Genomic DNA, 15,462 nt, shown 5'->3' with positions numbered 1-15,462 from the left:
GTAGAATATTTAGTAGTTTGTATTTTAACGTAATATATAATATTACATTAGACACAAAATCTTTCATATGATTCGAATTCCACAAAATTGAATTACCACAACCAATTCAAAAAATCTGAATCTGATTTTTCACAGTTCTAATCAAATATGTTATAGGACTTTTTGGCTTAAAGTTTTACTAAAGCCAGCAGTCAGGGAATATGATCTTGTATTTCTTCCAATTTGTATCCAGTAATACCTCGCCATGTTTGTATCTGAAACATGGCTGAGCATTATTCATGACATTGACATATTGGAAATCTGCCCCAATCATACCAATTTACAATTCTGATTTGCTTAACGATGTCTATAATCTATCGATAACTATAATCTCTGAATAAGTACCGTGGACGATATACTCCGTTAACATATAATTTCCATAATTTGTCCAGACCAAAATAGTTTCATAGAAGTTCACTTTTGTGGATAAAATGGAAAAACGACTACAAATAGACGCTGTGCTAAATAAGTTGTTGGTTCCAATTGTATCATAGTACCTACGCGTTTTAATTTGGTTGTACTATAACAAAGGTTTAGGAATTGGTCGAAGAACACGAAATAGATCCGAGGCCCGGAGGACCGAGCCACATATACCAATCGACAGAGTTCGACGAACTGAGCAATGTTTGTGTCTGTGTGTGTGTGTGTGTGTGTGTGTGCTTCATTTTCTATTGCCTGTTTCTCGGAGATGGCTTAATCGATTCGTTTGCTTTTACTTTTGTTTGAAAGGTCTATTGCCTACCAAGGTAACCAATAAGCATTTCTAATGCAATTTAAATGCAAGCTAATAAGCATTTAAGTTGCCTTAAATGCTACTTAAATAATATTCTGGCATAATATGCGGTTACTTTACTGCTAACCCTCTTATAGTGCTGACAATGCTTATTTGCGGCTAGTTGCCGACAAGAAAAATTTAAATAGAATTGGGGATGCCAATTTACAACAGTTACGCAGTCAAAAGGCTGATAAACAGCAACCAGCAGTATATAACGCCAGGAATGCTAATAAACGATTGATTTACTGCTTATACTAGTGCTTGTTGGTTATCTGGGTAGTATATCACTTTTGAGTTGTGAAAACTACTTGACACGATTTTCTCCGGAACCACATGACCGATTTCAACGATCTTTATATCAAAATACCAAATGAAAGCTCTTGTTAACACTAAATTTTTCATGAAGTTTTATTGAAAACCAACAAGTAGTTTAAAAGTTATGCTTAAAAACCTGTTTTGACAAGGTAATAATTACCGTCTGTTTCTCAGAGATGACCAAACCGACTTATGCGCTATTAGTCTCATTTGAATATATATTGCATTTGCTATATTACTTAGCCGGATAAATCACTATTGATTTGTTTTTGATTGGCCATTTAATTTGAAAGTTATGAGCAATCGTATACGACACATTAAAATTTACAATAATTTATAACGATTTCATCGAAGATAATTTATCTAGTTTATATTATTTTGGCATCAAATTAGAGGTTTTTATGTTGCAAATATATCACCAAATTTTTAGAACAATTGGTTTTGCGGGTCAAAACCCAAGTAAATGATTATAACAAACATGTAACAAAAAAATATCTGAATTAGATAGAAATAACATAATTTGTTATATTTTTGATCAGACAAAATAATGTGGCTAACAGAATTATTACAAGTTTTGTTCTGATATCAAAGTTTGTTATAATTTTGTTTCAGAGCAATTTCAGTTTGTTCCAGCTTGCAAACGGTTTGTCTCGACTATTTTTGATTGCAATGAAGTTTTGCTAATAGATTACAATCACGCACCGAATCATTTTCCATGAAATATATTTTTTCGTCAAGAGTAACTTTTAGAAAGAGCATATTTAGAAATGAGATTATTTTTTTCAAAAAATTCTATCTCGAACAGGGATGGAAGATCAGTGATTTTGATAAAATCTGTGAGTTATAGCCACACTCTCGAAAACTATTGATTTTATGAAAATGACGTCAAAGGAAAAGTTGTAGTATATTAAGTGTATTTTCAGTAAACAATTACACTTTAAGAAAAAGCTTTCCAAATACATGATAAAATCATAAATTGTCAATTATCTCAAAACATGTCTTTTTTTAAAGATCTTTTTAGGTGAAACCATCATAAAACCCTTCCTCGGTCGCAAAAACCGCTACATGCAAATTTTCACGCCGATCGGTTCAGTAGTTTTCGATTCTATAAGGAACATACGGACAGACAGACAGACAGAAATCCATTTTTGGTGGAATATATAAGGGTTAAAGATATTGAATTGTCAAACGATAACAAGTTTTCCATTTTGAAGTATCGCATAAGCGACGGTGCCAAAAACTTCAATGATTTTGAAATAGAAACTCATAACTTGCTGGTTATTATTTATCCCTGGTAGAAAAAGGTACTGATAAGATGTTTGAAAGAAAAATATTTCATTCTTGGAATAATGGGGGGGGGCTAGGTAGGAGCTTGGGCTGACGTAAAAAAGGCTTTGTCTTGCTTTATAGGGATTATCGGAAAGAATACAGATTTACAAGCGTCTGTGTGACAACAGGAGATCTGACAAAAGGGGGTAAACACATTCAAATGAAGAAAAAGGATTTTATTGCTTGCATTTTAAGAATTTTCGTTACAATAACGGATGCACAAGTGACTGAGAGACAAACGTGCCCCGAGTAAGATAGGACAAGCTAGTACCGTGGAACCTCGTTCGTGTGACCGTTTTCAATTACTCTGCCCAAAATGATGAAGCGCGTTGTGAGGTGGTGGTCCACAAATGTCGGTGACACGAAATCCGGCTTGCTGGCGTTGGAGTGTAACGTCAATTAGGAATCATCTCGCATAGAACTCTGAGATTAATACATATTAATAATTCTCTTTTTTAGTGGCTTTGACCTCTTTATGCACTGTATCCAGTCCGCAAGAAAAGTTACGGTTTCCCAGATATCGATGAGCCGTGGATGGATCATCAAAACTGATAAGGCTGAACCAGTCTTAAGCAATCCGGTTTTGAACTGTAGTGTATATCTAACACTCTGCTGCAGCATATAATGCTGTTCAATTTCAGTTCCGTAAAGGTTTCTTGCAGATGTCAAGACACTCAATGAATTGGCTACCTACGAGTAGTTCAGGACCGAGTTAATGGAAACAAGTTCTTGAGACAGCACAGATCACAGCTGTATGCTACTAGAGGATTAGCGACTCTGGGTTACAGTGATATTTGAAACTCGAAAGCGTTCAAACGGGTCTGTATGGTTATTTTGTAGCTGGCCAGCTTTTTCTTTTAGCGGCATTGTAATTTTCATACTAATGCCACTAAACATTAAGAAATATTGTACAATACGCGGACATCACCATTGGCAACCGCATTTTATTCTTCCTCGGTACGGGAGGGTTATTTAACAATTCTCTATCATTCTACTGCGGTGTAGCTTTGAAAGACAGCTATCACTACGCGCCGCTCATCGATAATTCTTTGGTTTTCGTACGGGATTCATTCCGTATTTCCCATGTTTAGCTGAAACACTGTGTACTTATATAGGTACTGGATTGGCAACCAGAATGCTAGCTAACCTTCTATTTAAACGAGATGTGACAAAATTTTTGGAACCGAAACATACATAATATGTCGATAAGTATTTAAATTTAAATCGATAAATGTTTAAAGGAATGCTACTTTCAAACTTTTGAAAGCTTTCGAACGATGTTGACAGAAACATGCATGATTTGCTGGGAAAATGTTGACTTAATACCTGGTGCACGGAATTAAGCGCCGAAAATTAGGGCGCCTCACGGTACAAAAGTTAACGACCTCAAATTGCACATGTACAACCATTTACCAAACTAATATATAAGCACAATCAATTCAATAGAATAGAATAATCCAAAATTGAAAACCTCTGATAAGCATTTAGCATAAGAATCATTGTATTTTTAGTTTAACAAAGCTTCCGAAGGATTGAATTAAAATTTTATTATCCGTATTAGACACACTGAACTTTTTCAGGGATTGGAAAGGATTATTTCTTTCATGTACCAATGAACAGCTCTTGATTCTAGCGGTACCATATATTGCCCCAGGCTTCCATGCTGGAAGTAATAATCATCTTTTCAATATTCAATAGCATGCTTTTACAAAAAATCTAACATAAAAGTTTTGAACATATAACTCACTTCACCAACTTAACGTACAGAATGTTTGCTTGTAGCGATATATCACTGATATAATGCCTTCTTAAAGCTTAGCCTCCGTCTTCAATAGAGGTGCCAACTTTTGTGCCAGCATAATGTTGCCGGTGATCTTCAGCTTACCCTTCATAAATGCTGCCTGTGGCTGCAGTTTACCCATCGCCAGATCAACAAAGTCACTATCGGAAATAGTCATTGTAGTGTCGGCCTTGCCTTGGACTGGACCTTCGTATACCTTGGCTGATTTTAAGTCGAGTACTGGAAAGATTATGTCCCGAAAAGTACAGATACTGAAGGTTATTCAGAAATAACTACCGTACGCATGCATTCCAATCAGCAAACAGACAAACCAATCATACCAAGAATTTTAAGAGTAATTTTTTATAATTGCAGAAAGCAATTAATAAAAAAAAGTCCAAATTTATTTCAACTTGAATTAGAGAAAAAACAGTGGGTACTTACCCCACTCTTTGACCACTTTTCCGGCGTCGGTGATTTTGTAAAGGAAAACAGCATTGATAGACTTAGCCTTGGCTTCATTTTCTGCGATGCGTTCCTTAATCGCGGTGAACAGTGCATCGCTTTGAAGACTTTGTCCGGCTGTCATATTTAGTTTTACGATAATCTTCTTGAAATCAACGTATGCACCTGGAAAACAAAAGAAACTACTTAGTATGTATAAATAATACCTCCAACTGAATGGATTAGCATCGACACTGTACAGATAAATAAAACTATTCTCGCTTGAAATGTGTGGCCCTCACTGTGTATTGCTGCTATCAACTGATTGACTCGCTCACAAAATCGTTGCTTCTAAATGACAGACACACTACTGATACTAACACTGTAAGGAAGAAAACGATAAGTGGCAGAGTCTAAAAGTCAACCTATAATGCAAAAATGTTATTTTTATTTGAATAAACGCTCAGTCACGCACCTAAAGCCACGATTTGCGAGCGATTTCATTCTTATCAAAGTCAACGATATGATTATTACAACATGAATCGTTGTATAATCCTGACCGAGATAAGATTAAATTAAATTTCACGAAGGTTGGTTGATATTCCTAAGTTCCAATAGATTATACTCACATATAATTTGACCCGAATTCACAAATTTCTCTGTGCTAAACTACACAAATATGTTGCCTTGAACTTGCACAGTAGAAAAGGAAGTTCTTTAATTTCTTTCACCGCAAGTTCATCGGAAAATGTATGAACCGATATCACGAATGAATAATTCAGCAGACAGACAGCAGAGGATGGAGATTTGATTCGATTCGTAATAGTGTGTGCGTGTTCTTTGGCACTATAATCATGCTCTCTAAGGTGCGTAAACTGGTTTTGGACTTATACAGGATCGACACGACGAATGGCAGAAAGGCACTGCCTGTCTGTGTTTTCTGTTATGATACTATTTTTGCCCTGAATCGGGAAAGTTACCCTACACGTTTTCGGACATAATGTACGTGTATCCATCTGTTCGAACTTCGAAGTAGTAAATGCCGGCAGCAAACTATTACCTGGTCAACTAATACAATGATCTGTTGTCTGCTAGAGTTTTAAATTAAAACTGAGCCGCTCTGCAACTTCAATGAATTGCAAGTTTTTTTTTTCAAAATTGACAAAGATGCTATTATAATGGTCTGCTATTATTACCTTTTTTCTATTTTTTTATTTAAAATTTATTTCACAGTGAATCTTTTATTTTAAAGAAAAAGATTTGTACATTTTGTTCTAAAATGTGTCTTTGCCAAAAGTGAGTTCTTGTGGGGTAATGTTTATCTTGTTTTCGAAAAATGAAGCTGGCAATTAAAATAATCTTATCACTCTCACAACCGAAAATTCCAGATAAGCTCCACTCTTTCTTATTGATAAAAAAAAAACATCTTACAATTGTCACGCCAACATCACATCTTTAGATTGAACTTTAAACAAATTTAATAGGAAAAATTAGGGTTTGAGATTGCTATATGTGGAATGCTTGTTTCGTGATTTTTAATCGATGCAATACCTCAGGTCATTGGTTTTCTAGAGTACAACATCAATAGGGAACCTATGTTCCCTAGATATTGAATGGCATCCACCTGCTTAACCTGTTGGCCCGCTATCCCGCAGGCATGTTGCGGATCAAATCGAATCATTTCATTAGAGCAACGGAAACTGACCATTACTGCTCATAACAAAATTTAACACTCGCCGTCACTATAGCATTCATACCGGAAAGCATTCAGCTCCACAACATGTAGGAGGCATCACGACTAACCAGGATGCTTCTCAGTCATTAAAATATTTATTCTATAGTTCTCCTCCATCCTCAGCCATAGCAGTCCGCGAGCAGCACGGAACAGCTTCAGGGGCCGCATACGGTCCGCGAGCCGCAGTTTGGCCATCACTGGCTTATAGGGTAGGACAACAAGGCGCCATTGTGCAACACTTTGCACGAGAACACCTCGTATTGAGCCTCAATAAGATGGAGTTTCTCTGGAACTCCCCTACGTCTAAGTCCGCCCCAGACATGATTACTACTATTATACATGATCGGTCAGTACGGAATCAAGCTTGCTGCCGCCGGACAGTAGCGTCGATCATTTTCTGGATTCTCATTAGTATTCATCCTGGCACCACTAAGCCGGTGAGAATTATCGTACAATAAACGGATGTCACCATTTGCGGCAGCGGTTTCTCCATCTTCGGTAAGGGGTTAGTCCAAGCTCTCTTGTACCGCCTACAAGCTCGCTTAACAACCCTCTCCAGTTCCGCGTATCGTTGACGAACAGCTGTCTTAGCCGCCTCTCTCTACTCTTTGATCTTCCTCCTAGTTTTATCCGAGATCGATGGTTCCGAGATTTTATCAATGGTTCCGGCATTGGTCGTGTTGAAGGCGTTCTGGATGTCGGTCCATCCATCCATCGACATAGACACTTTTTATCTCGGGATTTTCCAATTGGCGAACGTCGTAACAACATCCAACTTTCTCCTTTCGTCGCGGAACACATGTGACGTGCACGCGTGTCTCAGCGTTAACAAAGTGATGGTCAGATGAATATCGGTGCCGCACTTACATACATCAAGAATGCTTCTACTCCACTTTCGACTAATGCGGATGTGGTCAATTTGGAACATGAGAAACTCAGGTGCCCTTTTGCGTTGGTTTATGGGGTAAGAGCGATCCACCAATGACCATGTGACCACAAAACTCTGTAAAAAGCTCTTCGCTTTTCGCTCATCTCTCCTAAGCCATGGCGTCCCATGACGCGTTCGCATTGTTTAAACCAATCTTGCGTTGATATCGCCCAAGTGGATCTGAAGGATTTTCTGGCAGCTGGCAGTAAAATAAAAGCTCGGCAGCACCTATTGGCGTATAGCACTGGGTTGCAGTAATCGGAAATCCTCGTTGATCTCCGCTGATCACCTGACGGCGGAACTTCGATGCGACCTGGAGAAGCTGCTCTTAGTGTAAATTAGAATCTCATTGTGCAGTTATCAAAATCCCTGATGAAAAAATCTACACTACCGACTGATTCTTCTGATGTATAGCGAAGTGCAATGAAACGACGAACTTTGTTGCCTGAAGTGGCCGAACTACCTTCGATTGGCCATCAAACCGACGTCGAAGTTCAGCCCAATTATGGTGATACTTGCTGACTGGCCAACGATACGTCAATCACAGTGTGAATGTTTTCTCAGAAGAAAGCGGGAGATTTGTCATTTAATAACGTCAGCTGGGCTTCTTCAATGACGTCAACAACGACGGATCCTCGATTAGTCGGTTTTTCGCTTCCCCATACTGGATAATGACTGTTGAAATCTCCAAGTAGACGTAGTTCCGGAATCTGCCGGATTGCCTCTCTCAGTTTCGTCTTGAGGCCCGGGATTTCTTGGCATGGCAGGTACACGGTAGCGATGACTGTCTGAAAAGGAGTCATTACCTTTGTTATCACAATCGGCAAGTCAGTATCCAAGCGACTCGGTGTCTATGAGGAGTACCGATTTTAATGCTTAGAGCGACTGTATGGTACGCGTTACTGGCTTGAATCAGAAGTCAGTTATATGTTGCTCCGAGCGTTCTTTTCATGATATCTGGGGGAATACGATAGATTTCCTGCAGTACGAGAACTAGCGGTGCTTTGTCACGGATTAACATTTCCAGACTATTTAGATTGTGGAAATACCGAATGGTCCGCCGGCACACATTGGGCTCTGTTCTGATATTGGATCTCTTGATGGATTACTTGCGATTTCGATGTGCGGGAGAACTAGTGTATCGAAACTCGGGTGAGTGGTTCCGGGTGCAGGCTTCCTCCCGCTGTGTTTGCGGTATTATTTTAGGGGTTGTCTTGCTGGTGACGATCTGTGATTTGAATGTTCGTTCCCAAGCGATGGGCCGTATGGTCCTTGTCCGCTCTGTGATCATTTTCCTTCATTGCTTTCTCTTTTACACTCTTGTGCAGTCGGCGACAAATCCCGTCAGTTTCGATATTCTTCTAACTTCCAGTACGGTGGGGCTGCGATGCTTCAGCGTGCATCAAACACTTACCAATGAGTAGTTTTTTATCTCGTTTCTATTAATGCTCTTTCCCCAGGGACTGTGCAGCAGTACTAGTCCGCCGGGTATCCAATACAGAGTCTCGTGCGGATGCATCCTCGACCTTTCCGCGTCTTTTGCGGTAGGAGTTGTTCAGTGTGATCTGTGATTCTAGGAGATATATCATAGATTTCTTGTCCAACCGAACTTCCTTTTTTGCTTCTTTTCCTTTGTTTGAGTTTTAAAATGTTTTAAAATGTTAAAAAAAATTTTAAATTTGGATATTTTTGAAAATTTGTTAATCTAATCTAATCTAATCTCACACTAACGCAGCCAATTCTTGAAGGCATCCTGGAAAATGACGATTACTTGAATCAATCATTTTTCTTGTCAACGGCCAGGCCAACTGCGCAGCATGTACCGCAGAGAGAATTCCAAGGAATCAAGTGGAACCAGAAAAAACATCTAATTCCATTAAACTCCTTGAAATCAAGGGGAAGGAAGAAAGCGTGGACCTCCCGTACCAAACGCTTCCCGTATACATAGATAATGATTTATTTACAATCGTTGGGAGTATATTTGCTAATAAAGGTTAAGTGATACTCCGGACCCTCAGGGATGAACTAATGGTATTTAGACCAGAAGCCAGGCTGCAATTGGCCAAGGATATAGCGCCTTATTTCGCTTTCTGAAAATAGATTAGTTTGCCAAAAATATTAGTTTAAATCATATAATACTTGAAAATAAAGTCGTGTGGTTTAATGGTTGCCTAAAACTACAATTGTAAGGTTAGGAACTGAAAACCGCACGACCCCGCACCTCCTAGCTTGGCTACTCAATTATACAAATTGAAGTATTTCCAGGTATGGCCACGTGGAGGCGCTAGGTAGGGGCTTGGGATGGCTAGAGCTATGTTGGGCGCTTCTTCCTAGTTGCCTTCCCCATTTCATACCCTTGGATATTTTTGAAAATTTGTTAAGTTAAAAAATTTGAAAAAATGTGGCTTTTCATCAGATTTAAGGGTATAATTAAAGCTACCTTTAAAAAATGAAACAAATTGCAGGGTATAGAGGTAAGATAAATCACGTTTTATAATCATGACTTTCATTTCATCTTCATTTATTATGATAATGCCTTGCATGGTGTCTAACATATCAGCAATATTTCATCCCAAACAGTCAAACCGTTTTGCTGTTTGAGCTGGCAATGCTGCTTTGCCGAAGTAAAAAGTAATCAAGTAATTTAAACAACTGATGAATATATAGTAAAAGTGTCGAATGGCACTTACGCAATATACACAATTATACCTACCTTACATATAAAAATAAACAAATAAACAAAAATATAAGCAATCAAGTGCACTCACCAGAAAGAACCTCGGTGTTGGTCTCGACTACAACCGTGCGGAAGCAGACACGATTGTTCGACTCCTTCCACATATCCACACGTAAGGTTTGACCCGGTAGAACGGGTTTAGAGAAACGCACTTTGGCCGCTTTGAAAAGACTTGAATCGTCCGCACCGTACTGTTTCAAAACAGCCTTCACCGAAATTCCCATTGAACATAAACCGTGTAGAATCGGTGTTTTGTAACCGGCAATAGCCGAAAATCCCGGATCGATATGGAGTGGATTCAAATCACCGGAAAGACGGTATAAGGCAGCTTGATCTCGGGTAGTTTTGATCTGAACTGAAGCATCTGGGGAACGTTTGGGATTTGCAACCAGTGCTTTAACTTCCGGGCTAGCTTTTGTTTTCCCATTAAAATTTCCAGCACCGACAACGAATGTACTACTCTGACTCCGAGCGATTAGTGTGCCATTTTCGTCGTACGAATCGGATTGTGTAATCACAAGAGCACCGGATTTTTTGTCTAAAACGTCAATCACGCTTGTCGTGGTGGTCAAAGTGCCGTCCGTCGGCACCGAATCAAACAGTTCGATGTACTGCTCGCCATGCAATATCTAGAATAAACGAAAACCGTTAAATAAAAGTCGTTCCTACGAGCTTTAAATCATTCTTACATTAGTTAAATCAAAACTCGCATGAGGAATAGCGTTTGCAGTTAAATTTGATCCCATTACTGACAGCAATCCAGGTAGTATGAAGAATGTTGGAATTGTGCTAAAATCTGGATGATTCTCATACAGAAAACGCAAGTCACTTTCATTGGAAACGGTTGCTCCAACACCGAGGGCATACAGAATGACGTCTTTAAAGTTGAATTTGTACGTTTCAGTAACAGAATTCTCGGAATATTTTCCTTCTTTAAGGTTTTCCAAAACGTCTACCAAGGAGAGACTAGCCTCACCAATAGCATTCAAGTGCTTTGCACTGGACATATCTGTTACTTTATGCCAAACCGCTTTAACGTATTCCGGTGTAACATCCTCGTCAATCGATGTGCGTAATACGGAACCTTTTCCACGAACAAAATGCACCTTTGTAGCCCAGCCTGCGGCACTTTCGATGATAGCGCCAGTATCTTCGCAAGATTCATGACACAAGTAGGCAACAACCGGAGCGATCAGTTTAGGTTCTGTGAACATACGAAAACGTAGTTAGAAATTAAATGAGATATTTTTGCATTTTGGTGCAATATATACTTACTTAATTCGTTAAACAAAATTTCCGGCAAAATACCTTCAGTCATTCTGGAGGCAGCAGTCGGAACTATCACGTTACAATGAATATTATTCTTTGCACCTTCTATTGCGACAGTATTTGCCAGTCCAACTAATCCCAGTTTGGCAGCACTATAATTAGCTTGCCCGAAGTTGCCGTACACTCCCGAATTACTAGAGGTCATAATTATCCGACCGTAGTTCTGCTTCTTCATAATTGGCCACACAGCACGGGTCGTAAGAAAACTACCCTTCAGGTGTACATCCTGAATTAAGTTCCAATCCTCATCGGATATACGTGCCAGGCTTTTGTCGCGCAATATTCCAGCATTATTAATCAGAATGTCAACCCGGCCGAATGCTTCCATTGCCGTTTGAATAATCTTATCGCCATCCACCACGGAATTGTAGTCGGCAACGGCAGTTCCGCCGGTAGCTCGAATTTCGTCAACGACTTTGTCGGCAGCATTTGATTTACCTTGACCATGAAAATTGCCACCCAAATCATTTACCACGACCTTGGCGCCGCGAGCACCAAACAGCAGAGCATATTCACGACCCAACCCTGCTCCAGCTCCCGTTACAACCACCACACGGCCCTCATAGCGCAGTTGATTCGCGTTAGCAGATACCATCGTTACCTCTGTTCTTTACTGATCGTAGCTGACCTCTGAAGCAACTGAATCCTGCACTTTGGAGCTTATTATTTTGTTCAACAATAATCTTATCTCTTGCCAGTGAGTTAAACGATACCACAAATCAGAAATGAAGTATTGCCTGAAGAAAAAACCGAAAAAAAAACAACTTTCATGTATGTACGTACTAAGTTTTGTTTGTTCTTGTTGTTGTGGACATGTAGAGATTAGCACTACCACTGCTCAGTACGTTCTGCCAGGCATACGAAGTATACTGAGACCGCAAGTCACGTAACTTTTTACGAAGTTTTTTTGTGTTAGTATAAACCGTAGAAACCCACCAGCGAAGTAGAAGAAAATATAAAAATTTGAATATTTATGCAGCAGTGCAAGAAGTTATGACCTGAACCCCCTGACTCGAATTGTACCAGAAGTTTAACCATTAATCACAAATACGAGAATTTAGTTGTTCTGTAACTTGAAAATATTTTGCTTTTATTTTTTTCGCCACTTGATTTCAGGATTTTTAAAAACACTGATTGTGAATACCTTCAAATTTAGACAATTACATACCAGATTTGAGTTTATACGCTAGTATTCCGAATATTGACTAAATTACGAACAAAAATAAGTAAACTTACCATTTAAAATAACAGTAATTTGCACAATAAGAATAACCAATTTTTATTCATCAGACATAAGATAAACACAAAACACTGAAGTGAAGACTGAACGGATACCGTATTTCTAGACAGAATTAACAAAAGGGCGAGTGTCATAACTCACAAATGTAAACTAGAAATACTCAGAGGCGAGAGATACGCAGAAGCAGCCATCTTGGGAGCCAATCGAGCAGCGAGAATTGTTTGCTCAAATGTTTGATTACCAAGTATTGAAATAGTTATGAAATCTACTTAAGCTATTGTCACGCGCCTTGAATATTATACTCGGACACAGTGTGTATAAAGCTTTGCAATGCATTTTACACTGATTAAGTTGAAAGATATATTGCTCTATTGTGCAAAATTGATGTAAATAAAACTGAAGCGGATTATGTTGAAAACAATCAGGTCACACTGCTACAGCATTTTGCTCCGAAGCAAGTGCTGGCAGTTTTTATACACTGATGCCAAATCATTGGCTTTAGTTTCCGCATATCTCTTACTATGAGTATTTCTAGTCTGTATCAGAAAACGGAAAGTCTGTATTAAGGAGCGTTTAGATTGGCAACATGTGGCATGCAACTTTTTCCAATCTGTTGCCAAATGTTTCCAAGCAACATAGCAACGTATAACAAATGTTCAGGTGGTAACAGAAGCAGCATTGAGTAACAACTAGCAGCATGTCGCATACCAAATGTTACATTCCACATGTTACCGAAAATTTGCCCAGTTTAAACGCACCTTTAGAGCGACTATATACAAGGTGGCGACATGTCATCCCAAAAGTATGCAATGTACTAGCAATGCTTATTTTCTTTCTCTTTCCTGCATACGCGTTGGATTGGTCGTTTGCTCGATTGGAATGACACTGACAGATAATTATCATTCCAATTTTGACATTGTCGCCACTCTATATATATAGCTACCCTAGACTGTATAATACAGATTTGTCTGTATATCTGGCATCCCTGGGTATAAGCAAAATTTTGACAATTTCACACCCCTGATTTTGAGTTATATATAATTTTTTTTGGCGTGTATAGTGCGTATATGGTAAAGCCACGGGAATGACACTTCCAATACCAACCTATACAAAAAAAACGTAGCCAACATAGAGCGGGCCCAAGCTGACAGCTTCATAGATGGGCTCAAGCTGACAACCGAGTCGGATGTATAAATTGTTAAATTTTGTTAGTTTTAGTTCGATTTTAGTCAAGGTTTTAGCATCACATAGCCAATTTCAGGCAGACAATTAATGCGAAATACATGAAGCTGTGAAAATGGTTAGATAAATTCGTTTTGTGAAATCGCTTTGCGTTTGCCGCCTTTTTCATGTGAGTAACGAAAATGTGACGTCATATCAGCCTCCTGGGTAAAGCAGCGTAGCGACAGCAATAAAAAGATTTTAAGCCTGTTCACACTTGCATGAAAACGTATTATAAAATAATACATTGAAAAAAAAAGTGAAAATATATCCTACCCTTTTTTTCCCATACAAACCTCGCACGGCAAGCAACGCGGATCGAAAACGTCAAAATCAGAAAAACTATAAAAAAATTCAAGAGCAACATTTCAAATAGGCCGATGTCAAAACTGACACTTTCGAGAAAATCGATGATGAAACTTGAGCATCATTTTTTAACTCCTCATTTGATATAAACAGTGTTGCTTAGAATTGAATGTCGCATTTTGATGCAAAAACATAATAGTTTAATGTGTAATGCAACAACTAGCAGAAAAAACATTGATTAACTTTGTAATTTGCAAAAATATGCATTAGGCCGTATTTATAACGTTTTCGGCGAAGGGTCCTTTTCATAAGGCCGATTTGATTATTGATTGTTATTTGGGCTTTTCTGATGAGGCTTTTGTTTACTGTCATTGGTGATATGACTTCGTTGTTGAGGCTGTTTTTATTCAATGTTTTGCATTCGGCCAATTTTTTGTTTTGATCATGAACCTCCAGAAACAGTGGGAAATAGCTAAAAGATACATCTCCAGTTTATTATGTTCAAATATTATAGAAATTTATGTTAAATAACGCAATAACGTATTTACAAAAGCAGCATGTCTTGTAAATGAGATTGAGATCCGTTAATTACAAATACGTGAGTTTTCTGTCGCGGAAGTTGCTGCATTCTGCACATTGAAGAGGTGGCAGAGACGGTAACTTGACACATGGACACAATTAGACGTCAGCTGCCGATTAAGAGTCATCCGGCTGTAGTGTTCGACATCGGAACGAAAATTAAAGTGCCGGTTAAAATTCGGCACTAACTTTTTAGTCAGATCTCATTCCGGTCCGATTTAGCTCTGTTCCCTTCCTGTACGGTTCCAGAACAGAGCCAAATCAGGCTGGAATGAGATCGGACTAAAGAATTTTTTACCGGACAGGAACCCGAACTTCATTTTTCGTTCCGATGTCGAACACTATCCGGCTGTGCACGGTTTGATCCATTCATTATTAAAAGCTTTTGGTCAGGACTCCAATTATGGCAGTTCAATGAAAAAGTTGTGCTTTGATCTATAAATCTTATGACTATTATGCAGATTTTCGAAGCCTAGGCTGAAGTTCACCCGTTAAGTAGTGCCGATTTACGTCAAAGAATCAATCTAAACTAGCTATCGCAAAAACCATTAACGGCTGGCGGTTAGTGTTTGACAAAAATTATCCAGATCCAGCTGTGTCAATTCGTTCGGTGTTGCGATTGAAGATCTGAAAGCAAATCCCGAAAGTATTGCTGGCACTGAAACTTAAACGGGGTTTTGGGGTAGAACCCATCTCTATATGTCG

General features: G+C 38.8%; 1 protein-coding gene across 1 annotated transcript; it reads right to left on the bottom strand.

Moving 5' to 3' along the window:
- Window positions 1-4,091: 4,091 nt before the first annotated feature.
- LOC128741535 (peroxisomal multifunctional enzyme type 2) lies at window positions 4,092-12,721 on the bottom strand. The gene is made up of 6 exons (XM_053837420.1): window positions 12,648-12,721; window positions 11,358-12,148; window positions 10,772-11,286; window positions 10,114-10,711; window positions 4,683-4,868; window positions 4,092-4,478 (listed from the first exon to the last, which is right to left on the bottom strand). The coding sequence occupies exons 2-6, from the start codon at window positions 12,004-12,006 to the stop codon at window positions 4,267-4,269; spliced, it is 2,160 nt and encodes a 719-aa protein (XP_053693395.1). The 5' UTR covers window positions 12,007-12,148; window positions 12,648-12,721; the 3' UTR covers window positions 4,092-4,266.
- Window positions 12,722-15,462: the final 2,741 nt, after the last annotated feature.

The sequence above is a fragment of the Sabethes cyaneus genome, chromosome 3 (genome assembly GCF_943734655.1).
Source record: "Sabethes cyaneus chromosome 3, idSabCyanKW18_F2, whole genome shotgun sequence".
Taxonomy (NCBI): Eukaryota; Metazoa; Arthropoda; class Insecta; order Diptera; family Culicidae; genus Sabethes; species Sabethes cyaneus.
Note: the sequence above shows the minus strand (reverse complement) of the source record. Positions and strands in the feature narration are given on the sequence as shown.

Excerpts from the sequence above, each read along its gene's own strand:
- LOC128741535 (XM_053837420.1), bottom strand. The coding sequence starts at position 12,006 with ATGGTATCTGCTAACGCGAATCAACTGCGCTATGAGGGCCGTGTGGTG. Across the intron at positions 4,869-10,113 it reads CAACACCGAGGTTCTTTCTG|GTGCATACGTTGATTTCAAG; the intron begins GTGAGTGCACTT and ends TTTGTTTTCCAG. Across the intron at positions 4,479-4,682 it reads AAAAGTGGTCAAAGAGTGGG|TACTCGACTTAAAATCAGCC; the intron begins GTAAGTACCCAC and ends TAATCTTTCCAG.